General features: G+C 39.4%; 2 protein-coding genes across 2 annotated transcripts; one reads left to right on the top strand and one right to left on the bottom strand.

The window, feature by feature from the left end:
- Positions 1-2019: 2019 nt before the first annotated feature.
- LOC140235330 (copper transport protein ATOX1-like) lies at positions 2020-4637 on the bottom strand. Its single transcript, XM_072315356.1, has 3 exons — positions 4402-4637; positions 3226-3301; positions 2020-2147 (listed from the first exon to the last, which is right to left on the bottom strand). The coding sequence occupies exons 1-3, from the start codon at positions 4414-4416 to the stop codon at positions 2020-2022; spliced, it is 219 nt and encodes a 72-aa protein (XP_072171457.1). The 5' UTR covers positions 4417-4637.
- A 7983-nt stretch (positions 4638-12620) lies between these two features.
- LOC140234820 (thyrotroph embryonic factor-like) lies at positions 12621-21153 on the top strand. The gene is made up of 3 exons (XM_072314858.1): positions 12621-12881; positions 18165-18533; positions 19971-21153. The coding sequence occupies exons 1-3, from the start codon at positions 12761-12763 to the stop codon at positions 20405-20407; spliced, it is 927 nt and encodes a 308-aa protein (XP_072170959.1). The 5' UTR covers positions 12621-12760; the 3' UTR covers positions 20408-21153.
- The last annotated feature ends 4724 nt before the right edge of the window (positions 21154-25877 follow it).

Genomic DNA, 25877 nt, shown 5'->3' with positions numbered 1-25877 from the left:
GCACAGTGTGTGTGTGCGTGTGTGTTGTGATCCTCAAGGTACCTCAAAGAAATACGCATAACACTGCTGACATTCTGTGGCAGCGTATTTCTTTGCATCATAGGTTGAATTGTACCATCTACCGGTATTTGATTCACACTTAATAGCAACAATGGGTATACTTCTGTGAGACAAGTACTCCCACTTGACTTATCATATATCATTCCTCCCTACCCCCCCCCCCCCAAAAAAAAAGGTAATTCCTTAGGGAAAATGCCCACAAACATCACAGGATACTTGTTATACCATCGTTTTTGCTTGACCCTGGGAGGTGCCATGTGTTCACTATTATGACTCCTTGTGATGGTCTGTTGCTGTGGAGAATGGACGCACTGGTGTCTGGTCAACTCTGTGAAGAAGAAAGATATGAGGAAATGAGCAAGATGAAAGTGTTGTGCATGTAGACAAAACAATGCATTAAACGAATGAAACCCTGCCTACGCTCCAATTGCTTGAGTACAAAACATACCTGACGTGATGCTCAAGATATTTCTTCTTTTATTGCAGGCCGACAAACTGAAAAATCAAAATTTTAGACATTTTTCTTTGGTATATAAGCATTTTTCTCACTTCCCATAAAGACACCTTGATTGAGGTGAGGGAAAATGTTGTCCTTTTAGGTTATAATGTATCTTTCAAGAATTAAAGTGCTAAGGTGACATGTTACAAATGAAATCTATAACCCTTTCAAGTCCATGAGAATGGATCTAGGCATCTGTGGGTTTTGACTGATTAATAGAAGATAAGGAATAAATTAGATGGATGCATTCAGCAAAAAAAAAATAAATAAATAAAAATGCTGCTATATAATATGTGCTATAATAGTATGTGCCAAAAAGAGCAGAAAAAAGGTATATTTTATGACAATGATGATAATCACAAAAATAATGATTATTGTGGTACAAATACTAATGATCATAAATATAATAATAATAATAATAATAATAATAATAATAAGTATTATTATTATTATTATTATTATTATTATTGTCATTATTATTATTATTATTATTATTATCATCATCATTATATATATATGTATATATATATATATATATATATATATATATATTCTTATAATAGACATATTCCTCTCAAGCCGCCCTTTCACAGGAATAAAGACTTTCACACATACAAAATACTTAAAAGAGTACTGTGGCTGGTTTTCAGACTTTTACATATGAACAACTATGAATTGGTTATATATATATTGGGATAAGGAATAGGAATATATATGAAACATACAACAAATCACAATGAAAAATGATGATATAGCAGTTTTACCACAAGAATGCATTTGAGTGGGGGCTCAAGGAAGTAGAACAAAAGAAGAAAGCATGCATAAATTCAATACAGGTGACCTTGTTAAGCAAGCGGTATTGTAATGATTGCATTGCTACATTTCTGAAATACGTGAGCCTCCTACTCATGCATTATGGTCAGCCCCCACATACGCATTCTTATGGTGAAGCTGCTACCTTGTTCAGTGTAAATTGTTCAGGGTTTTTGAGGATATGGTTGTTGTTGTTGGTTGTTTTTGTGTTTTTTTTTTTGGGGGGGGAGGGGTTTCTCAAGGACCACAGTTAATTCTACAAATCTAATCATGGGGCTGTTGATTTTTGTGCTACATAATGTGAAATTATGAATATCACCTGGACTCTCCCTTTAATTAAATAATCAACTACAAAGCGAAACAAGATTAAAGAGAGCTCAAAATACTGCATTCATCATTACAGCGCACTCCAATTATAACGAACAAGTTTATAACAAATTTTTGTTACAAACAAAGTAAAAAATTGTGTCCAGAACTTAATATTCATTATCTTTATATGCTTTATTGTTTGGCTATAGGGAAATTTCAATAAAACGGTAGAAAACTGCCGGTCCCGGGGACTCCGTAACTATAGGAGTCACCTGCATACGCTATTCATATAAACACCAGAAAAGGAAGTTTATTGCTGTCCATTACGATGTGGATACCTAGCATGTTCCAATAAATTCTGTGGCTTTTCCAGTCTTCTTCAGGGCAGCAAGCACTTCATCACTTGGAAGAGTCGTTTCCACGATAACCCTCTGCTTCTCAAGATCAATCTTCTTGTCTTGGATTCCTGAAAAGAGAAGAAATGTAAAGAACATCCATCCATCTGTCAACACTTTCAAACAAGTTGCACAGAGTTGGAAGCGATTCTTGGTGATATTATCATAATTTCATAAAAGTTAATGACGGTCAGATACTTTCATATGAATATTGATAAAAATTGGGCATGCTAACATTTTGTGCTTTATCTACAAACACAGAATGTTTTTCACAATAGAGTCATTTTGAAACTGTGAGGTCATTGTAAAGGACCCTTCATTCTATTAAATATTGTTGTTGTGTTCATACAATGTACAAAAAACAAAAAACAAATAGGACCCTATCTAAACACAATTTGTCCCAGACAATACCGACATCAAATCAGACCATAATAAATTACAAAACAAATCAAACGTTATTATCACATATACAATTATGTTATGCTAATATAATGTCCCCATGAGGGAGCTCATAATGAATGTCCCCACAAGCGAGCTTACAAAAAAACGTTATTACGATAATAATCAATAATTACAATAGTAATCATTCTCCACGAAGGAGCTCATAATAAACAAATACTGTGAAACAGTACCAAATATTGGCACTACCCCTTTGCTTGCAAGCTAAAAAACACATACATGTATATGTGATAAGTTTCAACCCCTTGACCTTTTAAATTTTTCTTTAAACATATTCTCGCATCAATGGTAAGTGATATTCTTGACATAAAAAAGTCATTGAAAGAGAAAGTGTTTTCGAATAGAATCCTTCAAGATTACATTGTACAGTAAACTCGCATGTAAACATATCAAAGGTGAACAAAAGCTGCTTAATCTTTCTCCATCTCACTGCTAATCAACTTCATGTACATCTGTAGGAGAAATAAACATGCACATGCTCTTGTATGAAATACATTTGTACATCATTCTTTTCAACTAAAAAAAAAAAAAACCAACACAACAAACAAAAGCCTGACAGCACAATAATCATCCTATCCCTCACTTCACCTCTCATACAGTGATACAAGGGTAAAGGTATGCCCTTGAATTTTTAAACTTTATTGATGTATAGGCAGCACACGTAATGATAATACGAAGTCTCCTTTTCACCTTCCATGCGACCCAGAACCCTTTCCACAGCAGAGGAACAGCCACCACATGTCATTTCAACTTTGAACTCGTACTTCTGCAAAAGATGAAAATACACAACTGGTATGACATCTGCATACGAAATGATTTGCAAATACATCTCATAGATGTAGTAAAGGGATTTCAAATGGTAGTGATCTTATCATTTGATCAGTGTTTGGGTTTATAAACAACAATACATTGTAAATGACTCATTGGAATGTGACATTGCAAAATGCACTGACCCCTAGGCCCTGTTATAACATTTCACATCCATGTCCAGTTTGCTGTAAGCAAGCAAACCATTTGGTTTTTATGACATTGGATTAAAAGCATGTACATGTATATGTGTGCAACCACTGCATTTCATAGCCTACAAATCTTATATATATCAATTTAAAAAGTACTGGCATTGTGAGCATTGAACTTACAAAATTGCAGAGGATATTTACACAAGGATAATTTCCAACTAGATAAGGCTAACCAGTAACATGTTGGGGTCACTGTAACTATACACAGCCCAGTCGCTGTACATGGTACGTCGCGACAGGCTGTATTCGCACGGCGTAATTACAGCGTCTGGTCGGGCTAGGGTCACTGTAACTGCGACCAGCCCCAACGCTACAAGGAGCGCCCCGGGCCCGGGGTTAGGGTCACTGAAATTCTAATAATATGAACACACTGCCAAGTACTAAACAGATCATTCAAAATTCTGATATGAAAGTATGCAAAGTCTTTGAATAATGATAAAGATGCGCTCCACTGTGCAGCATCACCTCCACTGCAATTTGTATAGAAACATATGTTAACATTTTACATCACAGTGCGTCAGTGCTGAGTAGCGAGTGATAAAGTTTACCCTATCCACAGTTATTTAGCTAGCGATCAGAACCTTGATAAACATAAATGATTACAGTTCTACTCATTTATTACTCTAAATTTACTATAGGCCTAATCTTAAACAAGATTTTCAGTTTGATAGCGTGATCTCTGCTCTGCGCTCACGCTCTAGAAACCCTCTAAAATTCCCTTTTCACTAGTGTTTATACTTTACTGTACTGTTCTAACTAGCTACATACACAACACTGTCACTGCAGTTCAGAATCAGATCAATACATAATCAAAACACATCAATAATAATAGTTACACGTCACGTACCTGTGTCGAACCCATCGTGAATATAGCTAGTAGAGGATCTATACCAAGCAACAAGAAGTGTAAATTACTTGAACGCAATGAACTGATATGACCTGAGGAGAGGGAAAGAAAAATCCTCCCAAAACCAAGTATCCACCACACGCCACAGCAGCTCTACACACCACGTCAAACGAACCCTGACTCGACTGTATACTAGTACTGTTGTACTAGAGATGTAGTAGTGTTGTATTCACTCGTGTCGATGTGGATACATGGATCTCTGTATGTGTATGTACTGTGTGTAGTGGTGAGAGACGTCAGGAGGTCACATGATACAAATGTCGTCAGCATTAAACTGTCAGGTGATCTGTTCCTTTGCTCTTTCTATCACGCGGGTTGCGAGTCTATACGAGAATAATGATTATGTATTAGTATCTATTGACGATGAACTCCACCCTAAAATACACCCATTGTCACTTACTTTCAATTCTTAATTAATTTGTCTCCATTTAGGAAAAAAATGTACATGCTGAAGAGAACATGAAGACTAGGAGACCTTGGAAAAGAAGAGCTTGTGTGAAAATTAGGTCCCTCCTGATAGCATCTAAGTTCACCATTTACGTGAAAACAAATCCATTGTAAGCAATTACAGTAAGAAAAACGGGCAATGCTAGTACTCAAGTTCGTATATAAAATGAATTGCGAAGGTAGGCCTATAACTATAGGCTATATATATGTATATAAATAATATATATATATATATATATATATGTACAATAACATTTTTATCACAGGAAAACAAGCTGGGAAGAGAGAACGGGAAGTAAAATGGGGATACATAAAGCTACATAGACAAGCAAGTATGCAAGAAAAAAAAATATGTGTAGATGACTACAAATTTCTCACTGACATAACCATTCACTATGATTAAGATGTATCATGAATCAACACTATATCACTTCAACATTTCACCAAGGGAATACCATCACATACGGCATGGCTGGTGGTCAGGTCAACGGTTCATACCCACAACATGGAAAGTAATAAAATGAATGGTATAGTACTGCTTGAGGTGATGATTCAGCTTTTAACCCTCTGCGGGATACTTTAAAAAACCACTTTATGAAATGTTAAAGAGCATATATACAATTCTAAGAGGAATTCGAAGTTTACTTGACTCCGATGAAAATCGGTTTTGAAATGACTGCCATATCCAAAAACAAAGTAAAATAACAGCGATCCTAATAAAAGGTGGGTATACACAACCGTCAGGTTGAATCTTTCACACAAGTTTTGTCTGTAGTATCATTTGTTTATCATATCATTAGTCTGCAAACTCAAAATTCTAATATCATGGCAATATGAAATTTGATAACTAAACATATATGCACCTATCCCTGATATGACAATACAGATAGGTCTCGTAAGTTTCTTTACACTGTAATGAATAGCGCCATGTGGTGACCTTGAGAAATAACATAATGCTAACCATGCCCAACTCCAAACAATGAAGTTTGACTTGATTTTGATTTGTGGCAAACATGAAAATGGTTGGTCCAAAATAACAAAATACATACTCGGGATAAAAGGAAAAAAAATGTAAAGAAAAATCATGTTTTTAGCATAATATTCTGTATCTCTTTATATTTTGGTAAATAGCACCACAATGGGTAACCTTGAGAAAGTTCAAAATGTAGGACCATGCAAGATTTAGAGTTTGAGTCGCTCTACCCATGTGCCAAATATGTATATATCAAATAACAAAGAAGTTATATAGGGGACACAATGCGCCCCCCTCCCCCCCCCCCCCCCTTCTGGGACTGGGAAGGGTCGATGCAAGTGAAGTGCATACTTACAACAGAGAGAGTGAGAGAGCGTGAGAGGGGGAGAGAAAAGTAATCAGATTATTTGCGTACCTGTGTGTGCATGCGAGGTATAAACTCTAGTACTCCGATCTGGCGTATTCAAATTTCGGATCTACTCCCTCTACGACGTAATTTGACACTCGCTTCAATTTTATGACAAATTATCATTTTTCATAGCACAGATTTTTCCACAGGGTCAGCTATTTATAAAGAGATGCTGCCATTGTTGCCATAGTTCGCATAACAACGCAAACATGTTGACGCCGAATGCACCAGTCGAGGATTGATTGTTATTCTCTTTATGTATCAAAGGCATGAATAAGTGTATATCCAAGAAATTCACTTGATAAATGCCTGCAATATAGTCATCCAACCGATCGGAGACTCTTCCACTAAGAAGAATGGTAACAATTAAGAAGAACAGACATTTTAACCTGCTTGCAAGCATTATCATAAGACTTTAGGCTATTAATATTCATTGATTTCAATCAGCAGTACTTACTTACTTACTTACTTGTGTACCACAAGTAAGTAAGTGGATATTTTTTTCTCAATCATCATTGCCTTTTACATGAACGTATTATTATGCAATATATATCCAATGTTTTTAGCTATCAAACTTCATTCTTTTTCTTCTTTTTCTTCGTCTATTGTACAAGGCAGGTGAGCACCAACCTTTGCAAGTGGGCATGTACAGTTATCATGTATGTATGTCACAAATAAAGACAGAATAAACTGACCAGAAAGAATATAAATTATTAGTGGAAAAGTGAGCAAAGAAAATGGGATTCCATCGGGATTCGAACCCGAGACCTCCGGATTGCTAGACCGGTGCTCTACCGACTGAGCTATAGAAAGCCCTAGTGCAGTGTTCGTCCCAGAAACCCTTAATTCTCAATGCTCGGGTGGTCAGAAGCTATAGCAGTGTGTTTGTGTGTGACACACACGCACACACTTGAACCTGGCATAAACCCGAAGGATAATTCAACTTGGGGATAAATGCGAGGGATCACCGAAGTGATGCAGCTTTTTGAGTTTGTAACAAATAAAGACAGAATATCAGGGCTGCCAACTCTCACTCATTGAGAGTGAGACTCACTCATTTTGGTCCTTTCTCACTCTAAAACTTTATTTCATTTGCATGCATTTCTATTGATCTCACTCATTTTGACTCCTAAATTATAGCATTGGCCTATGGGAGTCTCACTCTCAACTAGTTTCCAATGTTGGCAGCCCTGGAATATATGTATGTATGTCATGACATAAGGGCCTAATATATTATGGTATAATTCTTCCTATGTTCAAAATTGTTAATTTGATCACTTGGGTAAAATCAAAGAAACAGGCAGTAAATATCATACAAAAAATAGGTTTAAAGTTTCACACCAATCATTGACAAGTAGACGTGAACTTAGGAAAAAATAACTTCCCCCTTTTTAGTAAGATAACAATACGCACGTACAATCAGGACATCACGGTCATGCGATTTTAGTGTGCAGGTAAATTGTTAAGACTCGTGAGAGATAATGACAATCGCCACCTCATTTGTCATGTTATCATCTGCGTTGGCATTACTTAGTAGTTCATGGTCACATCAAAATGTTATGAGCGTAATGTAAGTGTCGAGATCCAGATCAATGTTCCGTGAAAATACGTGAAGTTTGGAAATTGATGTATAACTATCTTTCGTTAGGTCCGACTTTTATCAAGGTTAAAAAAAAATACCTAGCGGTAATTCCGGTGACACCTTTCTAGCGTGTCTTTGCTGTCAGCAAGCCCACCCGGTCGGTCTAATCAAGGAGGTATGAGAGACCTCCTTGGTCTAATCAAGGAGGTACTAGGCGAGCCTCGCCTAGGGGTCTAATCATTTATTGTACAGGTACAGTGTACCAGTCCTCTTTTCGAAGTACACTTACCACATAGAGCTGCATTTACATATCGCATAATACAGCTCTATGACTTACCACGAGTACAGATTAGGCGAGTGGCGTCAATGATGCATGGCATGGCGCCATCAACGTTCAGATACGTAGTCTAATTTCCATAACCTTAATCTCAAATCACAATGGGTATGGTTGCATAGACTAGACAACTTGTCACGTTCCGGTCAATGTGCCAGAAGTGTTTGCCTTTGTCACGTGCACCCACGCATTGCGAAGATGCCGTTCGCTGGCACTCGCCAGGGATATCTCCGAGGGGGCGGGGACGCGGTAAGGGGAGGAGGGGTGGGGCCATTGTGTTTCCGTGAATGCTAGTCTACACTGTACAGTACGTGGCGATTTTGTTTGTTTGTTTGTTTGTTTGCTTGCTTGCTTGCTTGCTTGTTTGTTCTTATACCAGTTAGAAGTACGCGAACTGAAGTATTGTATTATCACTATTATTTGAATGAGCGTGTGTGTGTATCAGGCTATCAGCCCTTTTCCTTGCACTCATAAATCCACATCAAGACATCAGCACAGGGCCTACCGATTTTTTTTTATTACATTCTCACATGCCCTTGTTTTGGTTTATAATGTATATTAAAGCCTTGTTGATATTGTTTCTTTTGTGTCTAAATTTGGCTTACCACGGTTTTGAAGGGTTTCTTTTGGCATTATGTTTTTAATTGAGGTACTGTATAATGCTTGTATTTTTAGGCTGCGTGGACCCCTCTGAAAACACCAGCCTTTGGCTGAAGAGGGTGTTCCGCCCCATGAGTGGAAAATAAAGAATGAACTACATTGAATTGATACTAACAATTCAACTGACGTTTCAGAGTGACTTTCACACTGACGTTATTAATACAGTGACAGTAAAACTTGAAGATAAAGTAAGTACAGCGCACATCACAAGTAAGTGTCCTATACCTTTCAAGGGATGAGTTGTGAACGCTAAACGTCAGAACAGAAAGATGGCAAACACATGTATTAACACAATAAAAAAAAAAATCTTTAAAAAAATAGACGTAAGCCAGTGGATAGGCCTATACAAATACATATAACTTTGTTTGGTGCTTATTTTGGTGGTGGTGTGGTGGTGGAGGTGGCGGCGGCGGCGGCCGCGGTATTGGTATAAATGGATATATACCTGGCGTTGCCATGGTACCCATCTATACACCTGGGTCGAAGGGGACATGGTGGGTAAAAACATATTGTCCAAGGACGTAAGCACTGGGCGGGAATCGAACTCGGGTCCTCCGATTGGGAGTCGGGAGTCTTATCCACTATGCCACAGCTCCCCCAATAATAATAATTTATTATATGTATATAATTAAATTGAGATCAAATTTCATTCAAAAAAATGGATACGCTGGTTGAGGACGCCTAAAACTAAATAAGGCATCATAAACGAAGCCGGACCCATCCGCAGCGGGGGAAGCCGGCCCAGAAGGGAGTCGGCTTCACGCCTCCAAAGGTGATGAAACCAAAGCATCCGAACGAGGAAATAGGCCTAGCTGTATAGGCCTATAGTTTCGATGGTGAAGTTGTGCTCACACATTAAACCCTGTAGAGGGCAAATCGGCCGTAGCCTGATGATTTAGTGTCAAGAGTACGAAGTATATAATACTCATCAAGCATCTCAAATACAAGGAGGTGTGTTATACCAAAAGGAGGTGAACTGAAAACACCTCTCTGGTGACACCAGGCCAGTCCCAAAATAAGTTAGTCTGATAATGATAGAGTTAAAATATACGAGTTCGAGGGTAAAAATTTGACTGAAATCGGATGAAAAATAAGGAAGTTATACGACATTTTGAGGTTTTCCTATTCTGCAAAACAGTTCTTGTACAGTGGATATGAATATGCAAATGAGTGAGCTGACCATGTGATAACCTCACAATTTTTCATTGATCGTGTACAAAAAAAAATGACGAAAATTCAATGTTTCTGTCACTGAAGTCTGAAACATGATGTTATTTCTGATTGAATAACTTCGGAATAGTAATCAGTTATAGATATATCCGGATTTGAGCCTTGTGCATAATTGGGTTTGGATGAAAAACTGGAAATTTCAAAATTTTATGTACAAACTATATGGCAGGTTGTGAAGGGATGACATGCTCACTTTACCATTATTTTGCACATTCATATTGACCGTTCAAGAACTGTTTCCTCAAAAATTAGCGAAACTTCAACATGTCTGTTCCTTATATTTTTCATCCTATTTCAATCAAAATTTTGCCGTTGAACTCGTAATATTTTACTCTTTCTTATCAGACTAACTTATAATTGGACTGGATTTCCCCTTTAATACATTGATACACGCACAGTGTATTATACGTCTATAAACATTTGGAGTTCACCCCAGTAACTCCTTGCTTGCTCCTTTAGCACCATGGACCACGGAACAAGGGGGGGGGGGGACTGGGGAGGCTATCCAGCCTTCATACTTTTCGCTTAAAAAAAAAATCCGAAGGAAAAAAAGTCGAAAATAAGAAAAAAAAAAAAACACGCACACACGAGAAATGACTTCCTGAAATTCTTCCCAATTGAAGGGGGGGGGGGGGCTGGAGGAGGAGAGGAAAAGGGAACATACCGGATTACGATATATAACACCACTATAGGAAATATAATAATACTTAGTATTCCAGCGTATAATAGCGTACAGGATTGCCATAATATATCGCTTGGATATTTACACACCAGCCACATCTCCCACTGATTTTCATCTGTGACATCTGCGGTCTGCACGCTATACCTTCCGTACAAGAGATGAAAAGCACAAGATATTCCAACCATGAATAAGGGAGGTATGCATGCAAACTTTTCCGTTTTCCTTCTCCAATCCTTTTACTTCTCGGGAAGCAATATAATTATATACTTATATGCTTCATCAAATCAGGCAATTGATAATATTTTCCCTCTGACACTAAGATAATGACATCCTTGAAAATTGTGTTTGTATATTATACAAGGCAATGAAAAATACAGAAAAGGCAACCCAAAAGTGCCATGCATAATCAGTATATTCTTGTTTGTGTTGATGAATATGGATCATTATTTTGCTCAGTATGTAAAACACAGGGGCCGGCGGGAGAGTTTTCAAATGTGGGCTACTTCCGGGTTTCATGAGCTAACAAGAAAAAAAAAAGAAAAAAAAAAAGATCTCTGTCTATTTCTTGTTAGTTCGGGTTAAAAAAAAAAAGTGGGGGGGGGGACAAAGTGATGACACCTTATGTATTCCTTTGTATGGTGCACAAAAAGTAAGTGCCCCCCCCCCCTGGTTCCGCCGGCCATGAAACAAAGTGAGGGAGATAGAGAAAAAATGACACTGAGGGATCTCCAATTGAATTATCCATGCATGTATTAGTGCAGATCTGTGTATTTAAAGGGGGAGGGGCACATCATGCCAAAGGGCTAGGGATTTGCAAGCATCAACGAAGCTATGATTTCTATCTTCTCAGTATTCATATTTTCCTTCTTCTTCATCCATATTATCCTTTCCTATATTTTCTACATCATCTTCCCTCATCTTCATCTTCCTCTTCATCATAATATCATCTTCTTTTTCTTTTTCAATTTATTTTGCTGTATCTTTCTTCAACTTTTTTTCGACAACCAGCAGTAAAGGAAACCATGCACTTTTCTAGTAGTTGACATAAGCATAGTTCTTGTTTGAGAATTGGTTTAGTTTTTGTTATGATCGTCCTGTCATATGAAACGAAGCTTGTCGGTGTCACTGTGATCAGGGAGGTGAGACGACTCTCTCCTCCCTGCTGTGTATAATTTTGTGCCATTGCAGTCGAGGGCAGCTTGAAGGAAAGGGTTATGGTCAGGGAGACTACTAGTATTATGATCAGCGTCCATCGATCGCAGTGAATGCGCACGCAACAATCGTGTCACTTCCCTACATGTACATACACAGATCACACACACACACAACACACACTCACATCATACGAACGGAACGTTCTTGCTTCCCGATCTGTCAGATGATGTACTGTTTACGTATTGTAGTACGGATTTTATTGATTACCATTCGCATACACACGTACACACGGCAAACGACCACTTTGCATGTATTGCCTTTGTAGTATCCACGGATGCAGAGGTCGCTCGCGCAAAGATCGCACCGCGGCGTACATGACGCATTTAGGGGACCGGTTCGCAGTCGGATCGTGGTGTGTTGTTTAGGAGTGTCGTTTACACAGTGTAGATATATACGGCGCATTTGTTTGACGGAGGATTGGGAGCCACCACACTACTAACGTTAACGCGTCACTCTACGGACGTATAAGCTGTAACATACTGGCACCTAACGTTTAATACACCTAGTTGATGCTGCGGGCGTTTTTATCCATTGCGTTCTGTTGTTTCGATGACGAGACACGGATGTTTTTGCCTACGTACCTCGTCCTCTGTAGAATAGAGGAACAAATGATTTTCTACAGCGTAACCAGCTTGGAATAAGAATAAGGAAAGACGTCATTGCGCCAGATATCAACCTAGGCTACGCGCTACACTGACAACTGTACACGTACCTACGAACGTTACCAGTTACGAGTCTGAACAGTTGAACGACCGATTTTGGCAGCCATGGATCTAATGGAGGGAATGGAAGAGCGCTTAAGCGACATTCGTGGGATAACCCTAAAATCGTTACTGGAAAATCCGAGTTTTTTGCAGCCTCCATCGGGCAACAATGATTCGAAAAAAGGTGAGATGACAAAAAAAAAAAACCCTAAAAACCTAAGTAAAGTGCCTTCTTCTGTTCCAACCACCACCATGACCACATAAAACGTCGGAATAGACTTTGAGTGACTTCCAGACAAATAACGTTAGAGATGATATTGGGAGACTTTCTCTGTAACCGGACAGCAACGGGTGTTTATACTGGTAACCCGTTAGAACACCCTAACATGCCAACGTTTGTCGTTTTGTCAATAGATCTAGCATCTGATTTTTTTTTTGTGTGTGTAATGCCTAACGTTTGATAGCTTTGTTTATTGGTTTTTTTTTTTCATTCAAGTCAAATTTTGGTAAATAAGGGAAATAGCAAAGGAGCTCAATCGTGTCGACAGACGGACCGACTTTCGCGGCCATTTCGTGTTGGTTACCGCCGGTTATACCGCCGATCCAGTTCAGTTGATGATCGGAGCTTGAGATCACATTATTCAGTCTAGATCTGACGATTATCAAGCCAAGTAATAACTGTGCACTGCAGTCATGCGAAGGGAATGATACTGCTTACAATTATGCTTGTTAAATTAGTGCCTGTGAGATCTAACAGTTAGGCCTATTCTGTTTTAAATTGTACAGCCAGAATTAGTGTGAATTGTGCTTGCAAAGTGTTCGCGCTCGCACCTGCATGCGCACCTCTAGCTCGGCATGCTCCCATGAACCTGCGCAGAAATTGTGCCTGCATGTAATACGCATGCGGAGTTGCGACGATCACGTTGCCAGCAACGTGACATGCGGAACACTCGTACATAAGACATGAAACGCTCTGTGTACATGTACAATGCAGTTACATGTAGGTGTGTGTAGTATGAACCTCTGTCGCTACGCGCGCGCGGGTAGCTGATACAGATCACACAGTACAAACATTGCACGCACTTGCTGTAGACATTGTCGATCGCATATACACCGTATACAGCGTCATGCATGTCGTGTACACTACCGGTAGACATCTAATACTAATAGATACTATACAATTTGTGACATCTATTGATATGATCAATGATGTCTTCTTCTTCTTCTGATTAAGTCTGCCTCCTTCAATAGACTGAAGATTCTTGCACTTGCAGACTGGTGCTATTTACATTAGAATACAATTTATTTACAGATATTTACAAGCACATAGAAAATTTGACGAAAAAACTAGCCACTGTGATCAACCGTTCGTTAGACGGTTTCGAAATGATCCCACAGATGGCGCTGAAACAATTTCTGACGACAGGGAATTCCAGTTCCTTACAGTTCTTGGGAAGAACGAATGGCGATGCGATTCAGTTCTCGAATATATGGTACCTGATAGGAGTGTGGTTGCGAGGCTCTCGCTTTAAACTGAGTAGCCTGTTTGATAATATAGTCCTGTACTGAAAGAGGAGTGAGATTACGTCGAGTAGCTACCGTAAAGTAACCAGCCTCATACTTCTTAACAGTCTATGGACATGAGCGTACGGGACCTCTACAATACATGATTCAATGCAATGCACATTGCAAGGAAATACTAGTACTTTAACAACTTCCCTTCTCGAAATTGAATATCAATTGTAGTTGACGAACTGTGAATGTTTTGAATTCACAAGTAGGGCCTATAAACTGTAGGCCTAACGTAGTTAGACCGGCATACTCGTGAAATAAGCCCCACCACTGCGTGTCCGTACAAATACTACGGCGGCTCGCCTGTTTATACTCGTGAATTCAGCCCCACCGTGTGGCGTTCATCGGTAGGTAAGCACGGCGGTGGGGCTTCCTTCCACAGTATAATACTCGTGAATGTGGCCCCACCAAACGGCGTTTACGCGAGATTGATACAGCGGTGGGGCCGATTTCCACAGCATAGCATCTTTCGTCCTCCCTTTCTCCCGTTTTTTGCTTTCGGAAGGACTCCCTAATGTCCCTCGACTAATTTAACGGCCAATTTAACCATAAATACAACCCTACCTAACCCTAAACCCTAACCCTAACCCTAACCCTAGGACCTACCCTTGCTTGCTAACGCACGGGTGCACGCGCACTGCGGTGGGGCCTATTTCACGATTTTGCTGTTAGACCCTCTATAATCAGGCGAGCCGCCGTAGTACAGTTCGACCTCGATTATCCCGGCCTCCTATTATCCGGAAATCTCTATTATCCGGACGCGTTCACACAGTAAAGGACTTTTTTTTTCATCCAAAAATTGAGAAAAAACTGTGACTTTAACATCTTTTCATGGATCTATTTCACTAATTTCATAAGATGTGCATTATGGGTTTCTCAATATCTAATGAGGTAAAACATGTATGATTTTGTACTTCATTTTTGTGAAGAAGGGACTACAATTTTGCATAGGCTAGCATAGATTACACCACCGTTGTGGGTAACTGCGACCAGCAGCTCCATACGCATAGCGTAATGGGGCTCCGGACTGTAGCATTCAGGATAATGACAGGGTAGTATCGCAGACAAATATCAACTTAAAATCGAAAAATTTCTTCAATTTGAAGACTTACCAGTGAAGTTGAAGTATTGACAACAGGGTTCGTGCAACGTTTGGTTCTGTCAATAGTCCCTTTCTGTTCGAATTGATGACTAAAATTGACTCGGTCGAGAGGAACCTGGGAGAGCTACACTGAATTGACAGCCAGCACATGCGGACATCACATGCGCACAAATTTCAAATCCATTACTGGATAAGATATCTGTGTGCGCATGCGCTGGCCATCAATTCAGTGTAGCTCTCCCAGGTTCCGAGTCAATTAAGTCATCAATTCGAACAGAAATGGACTATTGACAGAACCAAACGTTGCACGAACCCTGTTTTCAATACTTACATTGTATGAACTTCACTGGTAAGTCTTCAAATTGAAGAAATTTTTTGATTTTAAGTTGATACTACCCTGTCATGATCCTGAATGCTACAGTCCGCAGCCCCATTACGCTATGCATATGGGGCTGGTTGCAGTAACGTTGCGGGGTACGGTACTGTACCTGCCTAGCTGCCAGTGCACTGGGACGGCAACTTGGACGGCACCTACAACTGTATACACATTAACATTGACATTGTGTCTCCCATATCCGGCCAATTTGCTTATCCGGATGAGCGCCGGTCCCGACATGGCCGGATAATTGAGGTCGAACTGTATTCAAATTAGTATGGACACGTAGTGGTGGGGCCTATTTCACGAGTATGCCCACAAAATGGTACAAAATGTATACAACTCTATATTTATGGACAGGACAGTATGCTATTGGCTAGACCTATGGCTACAAGTTGTATGCAAATTAAATTTTGTAAAGCAGAAGGCATACAATGTGTAGACTTTGCTTCTAGGCTCTATACAAAGTAGAACTAGGGTAGGGGCTCTATCACAAAAAGCATTGCAAGCTATGCAATTCCAGGAAAATTATTACCTAGGCCCTACCTGAATTTAAAATTGTACAGTACCTACTGTATGTATGATGATTCCCTATAAAGTCAAAGACTTTAGTTAAAGAGGGCCACTCAAGAGTAGAATATTCCCTTGATTGTACAGTGTATACAATGTATTGTACGTGTAGGGATGTACAATTACTAGAATATGTATGGATGGTTTACGTGTGCAGGCGAGATCAGGTGAGGTCAAGGTCAAAGTCACATAGACCCCGTTTACAGCCCGGCCTCAAATGCGCGGCCGAGCCACACAATTTTGTCCGTTTACACTGCTGGGCTCGGCCAGGTGGTGCTCTGCTTATAAAAAAAACGCAATTTGGTATAGTCTGGTTTTCAGACCCGTTGCCAACTGGATTCCGTGGCGACAAAGTCGCCGTTCGGGCAAAGGCCTTTGCCCAAGGAAAAATACTTTGCAGGACAAAACCACCTGAAACTATACTAGCCTTCGACGTTGAGGGGGTTAATATCCTGAATAGCGAAATAGTACGGGCAGAGGGTTTGGAAGCCAGACTAAAATTGGCCGCTCATTTGGCCCAGTTTGCGTTTACACTGAGAAAAGGCCGGGCTCGGCCACAGCCGAGACCACTTCCAGAGCGAGGCCAAATGCGAGGCCAATTTTGGCCCCGCATTTGGCCTTATTCGCGTTTACACTGAAGCGGGCCTGGGCCGAGCTGCGGCCGAGCCTCGCACCGTAAATGGGGTCATACAGTACTGTAACTATTCAGTGATTAATGTAAAAGATGTAGCAGTTTTGTCTGTCCATGTTGATACCAGTACATTTACGTACATTCTACATACTAATTGCAGGGTGCTACATTTGTACATAACTTAATTTTACCACTTGCCCAGTTGGGCAAGCAGATTTTCAAATTTGCTGCAAAACATTTGCCAAAACATAAAGGGCCCCTGAAATCCAAATGCATATTTTGTGTCGATTTATGATACCCTCAACATCACTTAAATTGTGGTGAAACGAATATCTAGAAACATTCCATATGAATATTTTTAACAATTTTTTTTCTTTTTTTCTTCAGATTACTTTGGAACGCCCACAAAAAATCCTTCCAAACCAGTATTCCTCAGATGACCTCATCTGTCAACCATTGCTGAAGTACTGAAATGTTAATAACAAAAGACATTGGAATGCACCTTCCCCTCGACTCAGCATAACTTGCAGGTTCCCTCGCCATGTCTTTTGTTAGTCACATAATATCACAAAAACATGCAAGTTGCATGATGTACATGTATAGGTCTTGTACACTGTACAATAGCATAGCATAGCAGCACACATGCACAGTCTATATGTACATGCATCTGCGGCTATTGTAGCATAACAATACAAGTCAAAGTGTAGCCTTGATGGCTTCAAGTACAATGTACATTGTACGTGTAGCTGCATATTTTGTATGTGGTCACGGGGAGGATCCAAGTACATGTACTCTTACAACGTATTTCAAAATACTTATGTATCAGCACCCTGCAGCACAGAAATGTACATTGTATAGTGTTGATTGCAATAACAGCAACTGATGCAGAGAAAGAGTATTTTCCACGCACTGGCGTCATCTCACAGGTAACGTATGCAATAATGCAATTTATACAATGTACTGTACACTGTACATTGTACATACAATGTACAGACTTGTACAGTGTACATACAATGTACAGACCTGTACAGTGCATACTGCAATCTGTAGTACGGTACTGGGTGCAATGTCAAGAAATACACGTACAGTTGCATGGCAATGCCGTGTGTGCAGTCATCTTTGCTTTTACAAAATTGGACCACTTCATATCATGATTTTTCGTCAAACACAGACTTTCAGCTGTATTCTTTCATTTTTTCCCTTTCCTGTGTCTCAGGCAAGGACAAAGATGGCAATAAAGACAAGGAGGCTGGCCTTTTCGACAGCTTCGACTACTGCTCGGAAGACATGGCAGCGGCCTTCCTTGGCCCCTCACTCTGGGAAAAGACGCCGTACGACGACCTCAAGCTGGAGTACATGGACCTGGACGAGTTCCTGACGGAAAATGGAATATCCGTTAGTGAAGGGAAGAACGGCAACAGTGAGAAGTCGTCTCAGGAGGAAAGAGCTATGCCCGCCAAGGAACCACAATCACCAGACCCCGAGATCAATCAGCCGTCCCCGCAGTCCATTCAGGCCGCTTTGAACATCCCATCCCCCACCCCAAGTCCACCTCCCCCTAGCACTCCTGACAGTATTCCAGAAGGTATGTTTGATGTCCAGTGATACTGCATTGACAGTGCTTTTGCATATATTGTACATGTAAGATATACATACACTAACCAACTTGTTTATAAACATTGTAGTATTTAATTCTTTGGTGCTTAAGAATTCTTCTCCCTCCCATTTTCATCTGTGTTACACAACATGAATTCAACTTTCAAGCAGTTTGATGGACTTTGAAATTATATCTTGTTGCACACAAAAACAACAGTTTTTTGTTTGTTTGTTTGTTTGTTTGTTTTTGATCATATATTGCCATGATGTGTCTCAATACCATTGCATGTCAGTGAATTCATTTCACTCATAGTGGAATCTAAGGTACAACTTTGTAATTTCTTGTAAGGTCAGACTTACGGCTGGTCACCATAAATTGCTGTCGCTGGCATGGGATACATGTGCATTGTAATGTTCCCCATATTTTCAATAGAGGGATCTTGTCACAAAGTACAGATGCCTGTCAGTTTCACACTGATCTTTCTCCTGAAGACATCTTAAATTTCTCTGAGATACATTAAAAGGTGCTGTGTAAGAGGGTTTCTGTTTGAACAAAAATATAGAATCTCAGCTGCATGGTCCACCTACCATACATGTTATCAAATCAGAATCCCTGATATTTTGATTTTAAAAGAGGCTGTATAAAAAAACTAGGAGTAGGACTAAAACTATGTACTGTAAATGCTGATTGCTTAAAAGTGTGACATCTGTGAGTGATCAGATTTGTACTATGTTCATTGGAGGGTATTTCCCAAATGCAGATGTGGTAGAATAAAGCATTCATTGAACAATTATTAGCTTAGATTTACTTTACACAGTAATGTATATTCATAAATTCCTTGATAGTGACAGTGTAATTTTCAAAACTTTTGCATGCTTGTGTATATATACATGTAATGTGAGTACATTATATTTTTATGCATGTTAACATTATTTACAAAATTCTGCAGTCTTGAAATAATGTCCTTATGATATGAGAGTGAGTTTATCATCATGTACATTGTACACTAAAAGTAAAAGATGAATTTCCGATTTCATACAAACTACCTTGTCAAAAAAAACCCTATTTTCTCCCAGAACTGATTTTCTTTTTATTAACAAAGAAGTCTGTTGCACTGCTGTGTGTAGCACAGTGTTCATAGGATGTATGCCTGCCATGTTTGACATTATCTTACAATGTTCAGTGACAAAAGGCAGTGCTTGATATTGCACGCCCACTGTGATCTTCATATCACGTGTCAATAACCAAAGCATCTGAATTCACATACTTACTGTTCTTCAGATTTGCCCCTGATAATCAATCAACATAATCAACAATCATGTTTGATTTACTTTTTTGATAAAAAGTATTATTTCTACATGTTTAAAAGAGAGAGACTTTTTAGTAACTAGGGGCTAATTTCTTCTTCCTGTTACTACTTTGCAGTTGTCATCCCGAGTGGAATGAGTCCTGTGCGAGACCCCAGTCCAGTTCACATAGACGTGCAATTCAACTTGACCGACACTGATGTCGCACTGGCCACAGCTCCAGGTCAGGATAACTTTGACCCCAAGGAGTGCAATTTCACTGAGGAGGAGCTGAAACCACAGCCCATGATCAAGAAGTCAAAGAAAGTGTACGTGCCTGACGAACAGAAGGACGAGCGGTACTGGGAGAGGCGACGGAAGAACAACATCGCAGCCAAGAGGTCACGAGACGCCCGCCGCATCAAGGAGAATCAAATCGTCATCCGAGCAGCTTACCTTGAGAAAGAAAATGGTGCCCTCAAGGGAGATATCCTCGATTTGAAAAAGGAAAATTCCACATTGAAGAAAATCATTGCGACGTACGAGAAGCGCCTCAACATGATGAAAATGGACTAGCATTGCTGTAGCACAGTGGACTTTGTGTCAACCAAAGAGTTGTCGTTTTGGTATCTATCTGCACCCAGTTCTCACAAGCTAGTGAAAGATAATCTCTTGGATTACGCTTTTTTTCAATCGAAATGAATCCTGAGAAAGAATGCAGCTATCTGACATAGGCTTTGCTCCAGACAGAATTTGCTTCTTGTTTATTATAGGATGACTGGATACGTATTACCCTTCTACGTAGTCCAACAAATTTGCGAGAGCTGATCGCTGATCCCTTGTGACATTTTGGTATGTTGGACAGTCATATCCAAGGACAGTGTTACAGTGTCCATGAACACATGCCATATCTCAGTGAGACAGTTGTCCTACCACTGACCAAGTCTACTATCACCTGGTCACGGAATACATTGTGTACTTCAGACTCCAGTTTCACCAGTAATCTTGCACATTGGGCGGTTACAATTTAGACAAATCACACACATTTTACATCTCCCATGCACTTTTAGTCTCCTGCCCTATTGTCATGAGGCTAATTGATAACAACACGTTCTACATGTGCTACCAGCAGATTTGTGAACACCACCAGCTTTTTTTTTTTTTTTTTTTGTCTTTCCTTTTCTGTTAAATATATCATTACATTTGTTGCTGTTTTTTTAACTCAAAGCATTTCCACCTAAGCAGACTGCCCTGGGAAGTTGTGAAAATTTTGTAACATAAGATACTCCCCAAAATTTGATCAAAGTGGAGAATTTGACTAATAGAGGGAATTTTTAGATTACATGTAGGTACAGTATCTCACTGTAGTATCGTGTAAGAAATGAAATGAAATGATACTCATTTGCTCTCTGACAGAGGCATTTTTTTTTCTTTTTAGTTTTTGTTTCTTCCTGATGTTAGAACCCATTACGAAGACCAAATACAAATTTGTATATGAAAAAGAGGCAGTGGTACACTTGTATTTCTCCGGAAATTTGGAGCCACAACATGTAAGTACAAACTTACACAACGTCATGTACAATGATGTACATGTATCCCATGCCATTCTGGCGTGCAAGTTCCCTGTGTTTTTGATTGGCCACTTCTGTGGAGGCATTTTCAAGTTGACGTAATGTTGTATCACAGTTGTGTCTTTTTTTTTATTTAGTGCATCTGGTTTGTCATTACATTGTAGAAAGTGCTGTTTTACCATGTGACACATGTGAATGTGTTGTAAGCCGGGTTAATGATGACACTGACAGTCTCCAATTGACGTTGCATGGATTTATTGAAGAAATCAAACAGTCTCAGTCTGCCGATACATGTATAAACTCCGTATCATCCACATTTAATATCCTCAGCTACATGTGGTAATGCGTCTAGACTCTATACAGAATAACAAATATAGTGGAACTTTTGATTATTCGACATCAAAGAGCTCGCAGAGACTATGTCCACGTCCATTTGTCTCACAAGGAAAAGTCAAAGTCAAGAATCAATTAAATCTGCGTCATCTTATCTCATGAAAATAAAAGTTGCGTTGTGCCCATGCCAACCACACGCACACTGCGCCATTGGCATGGACACAACGCGCCTCAACGCATTGACGCAACAATAACAGACCGCATATTTCCATTTACCACAAATGCATATTAGCATGTGTCCATATCAGGAAAGACACATTTATAATTGACCAAAAAAAAAAAGAAGAAGATGAATGTATAAAGTAGATGAGAGCACTCGTCTGTGTTGTGAGCAGGTTCAATTTTGCCACTTATACACGTACATTGTAAGTCCAGTCTTTGTGCCGTGTTTTAGAAAGTTCCCGGTTTTTATTGTGAGATTTTAAATTGTAACAGAAAAGATGCCCATTCAGGAGTTACATGTATGCCGATGAATACGGTATATTATGTGTATATGTGCTTATTTTTAAGATTTTGCTTTGTACTTGATTGTTGGAGGTGATAGCGCACAAAGAGCTGCGAATTGTACAGTGTATCAGAAAAGTAAGAATTTCCTTTATGCTTTGCAGTTAATTGTACATAGCCAAGTTATGGTACACATATTATCAATGTGCTATGAATGCATGTTGCTTCTGAAGTACCGGTACGTTACAGTCTGTGTTGCATTTTGATGGGAGGATAATATTTGACTGAAACCTCTTCTAATGGAAACTGTACTTGACTATGATGCAAGATATTTCGACAATGCAAATATCACATTTGTATATGTGGTTGTGCTGGGTTGTTTGCTTCTTCTCTCTTTTTTTTTTTTTGGGGGGGGGGGTGAGGAGTTGGGGCTGTTATGTATTTTCTTTTTAAATTATTATTATCATTATCATTCATCCAGCAGCTATTGTCAGACCAATATTTGAGAACCCCAGAGAATCTGGTGTCTGAGAGCTACATGAAAAGTGTCAAGTGTAAATACATACCTACAGAGACTGTAATCTAGTATCTATGTCTGGTATCTACATGACCAGGAGTAACTTCACACCACCTTCCCCCTACCTGCAACAAAATGAAATAAAGCACCAAAAAAAAAAAAAAAAAAAAAAAAAAATGAATAGTGATAATAATGAAGAGGGAAAGGGGAGTGCTCAGCAAAGCAGTTTTATACATGGAGCTGCATGGGCATTGTTTCACAAGCCATATCATTTGCAGTGTATATGCTTTAATTTGAATGCCCAGGTTAATGAAGAAGAAAAAAAAGTACAGGAAATAGATTACCTGTATTAAAATCCTTTAATACTGTATTTTCACATTCAGGGACATAGTAACACATTCATTTTGTCTTCACCAACCCCACCCTTCTGTTGCAGCCTCTTTGAAACAACATCAACGGAAACGTTTAAACAGCTTGCGTTACAAGCAGTCCTTGAGAGAATTATTATAGTTTGGTTGGAGAAGAAAATATCTGATGTGATGATGGATGTGAAATGCAGGGAGACACAGTATGTAAGTGAGCAGAAGTCAAGTGTTCTAGAGATGCACACCTGCACACCTGTAAATAGATAATGCGTTACATTTTGTCAAGTGCACCTTAATGCTCAGGAAATTGGTAACTGCCAGAGATCATGAATTAAATTGGTACTATTTTACTGTTGTAAGCTGACAGAACATTAGTGTTTCCTGTGCCCAAGATTTTAGGAAGACTTTTGTCTGACTGTCTTGGTGTCGGCTTGATATAGCCCTGCAAAAAGCTGGTTTGGTAGTTCAGTGTTTCTGATTACCGTATGTGTACACGAGTATGAACACTAGATCTTCACGTCACCATAGTGAATTGTTGATAGCTGTAGAGTTAGTTTAATGTGTGGTTTGGATGTCTCAGATTTTTCCCCCCGATGTAGATGTGTGCACCAATCACCTAATTCCAAAAGGACTTGAGCATTGCTCTTTGACTATGACAGAAGTGAAAGCACACATTGTATAGACATGGTGAATACATGTACACATTTCAGCCAATGAGTCTTATGTATTGTACAAGTCCATAATTTGTTGGATAGCCTGATGTTCATAGAAGTGTGATGTGACTGTTATTTGATGACCCGAATTCGGCACATCTTATCCAATGACAACGCATTGAAGGTACGTGTATTTTGCCACTCACTCCCAAGTTTTGCGTGTGGGTGTTTATGTGTCAGTGTACAAATGTAGACAGAAAGTGATCTGTTAAAACCTCGCTCTCACAATTCATGAGTTGATGCCATTGTGTACCTAAGCTTGATTATTTTGATAAGAATTGGCTTTATATCTTCCATTCTTTCTTTTTTTTTTCTATTTTCTGCCCTTTCTCGTTAATCAAGATCTACAATGTACACCGATATCTGTCTGTCATTTTGAATAAATGTCCAGGGCCTCGTTTTATCAAAAGATAAAATCGATTTTAGATTTCCTTACCACACAGGCTGCCACAGACTTACAGTTGAAATCAACTTTATTATCAATTATAACTCTTCACAAAACAGAGCCCAGATAATACAGGAATGTTTTGGCATGTCACATATGCAGTCGATATTGATAGGGATAAAAGTGTCAGTCACAAGAGAAGGCCAAGAACTACAGCACAGTAGAGTGGCTTTTGTTTCGCCTGTTCTTACCTGCATCCACCCCTTTGCAGTCACTGTGGCATGAAGCACTCTGCCCCCGTTGAGTCCATTTTCACGAACGTGTGGGGCTCATGGCGGGAGGTATACAATGTATTGGTGCCATTCATTCAACATGGAAAGCTAGGTTTTCTCCGGGTGGTGTAGCCTGCCCGACCTTCCTGTGCAGGTGCTTCACTATACATGTAATGCCAAAATCAATCCTGCACCGTAGTTATGAACGTGACCCCTCAAAGACAGAAATAGAAGAGCTAAATTTTAACACTTGGAAGAATGAATGGTAGTGCTTTGCCATTAAAAGTAACAAAGGTACATTATGCTGCATGGGAGATTGTCCATATAGTTCCTGTGTGCATTTGAATTTCAGACAATGCCACTGTGACACTGTTGAATTATCTCATTGTTGTAGACTGCTGTACCACCATGGCAACTTTCCTTTTCTATTGCTGCTTCCATGACAATCCTCACCAGTTAAATTAAAGAAAGAGGCATGCTCATATTGTTTACTGAGACAAGCAATATATTCTCACACAATTCCAACAGCATTGTACATGCATGTCCTGCTCTCTTTTCATCATGTCCTTTCTGTATACAAGTAGCTACAACTCCCTCCCTTTTCTCTCTCTCTTGTGCAGTCTTTGTCAAATTCTTCTTTGATAAGATATTTTAATATTTGTAGAACAATTCTACCAGCTTTGTTGTTTGGAAGTGATTCATGTTGAGAATTGACAGTGTAACCCCAATGTCATGCTTCACACTTTGAGGAAGAATGTACAGAAGCAGTGAACTGTTTTATCTCATTTTCTGCCACTTATGTTTCACGCAGTATGTTCTCGTGCTATAAGTTGATGCATAGACTTGTGAAAAGTCGGTCATGAGTTGGTTCATTCACCTGTTGTCATATGATTGTATTGTGACTTTAGATCTTGTGGCTATAGTAAATCTGTGCCTTGTTGGTGTAGTGTGATGGGATCGGAAGTCTCAAATCTATACCTATAGTAGAATATTGGGTTAACTATATTTCTGTTTTCAAACAGTATTTCAGTGTGTGTGTGTGTGTGTGTGTGTGTGTGTGTGTGTCATTCCTGGCAGCATTGTAAATATGACTTGATGAGTTACGTAAATGCCCAAACAATGACCGTGAACGGAAGGAGGCATTCATCTTCATTGGAGTATACAAAAACTGGAACCAATGGCAACATCAGAGAGACAACAAATATAGCACAATCAGAGAAAAGGAAGAATTACATGTATTTTGAAAGAAGCAGAACTTGACTCACATGCTTGGGAGTTTGGGTGCTCTGATTTGACCAATCCTACTCTGTCATTTATAAAAAGGCACACCGTTGCTTTTTCATGGACTTGCATTGAGAACCAGTACCTGCAAATCTGTTTCGGGTG

Source organism: Diadema setosum, chromosome 11 (assembly GCF_964275005.1).
Source record: "Diadema setosum chromosome 11, eeDiaSeto1, whole genome shotgun sequence".
Taxonomy (NCBI): domain Eukaryota; kingdom Metazoa; phylum Echinodermata; class Echinoidea; order Diadematoida; family Diadematidae; genus Diadema; species Diadema setosum.
This window is presented reverse-complemented; position numbering and strand designations above follow the sequence as displayed.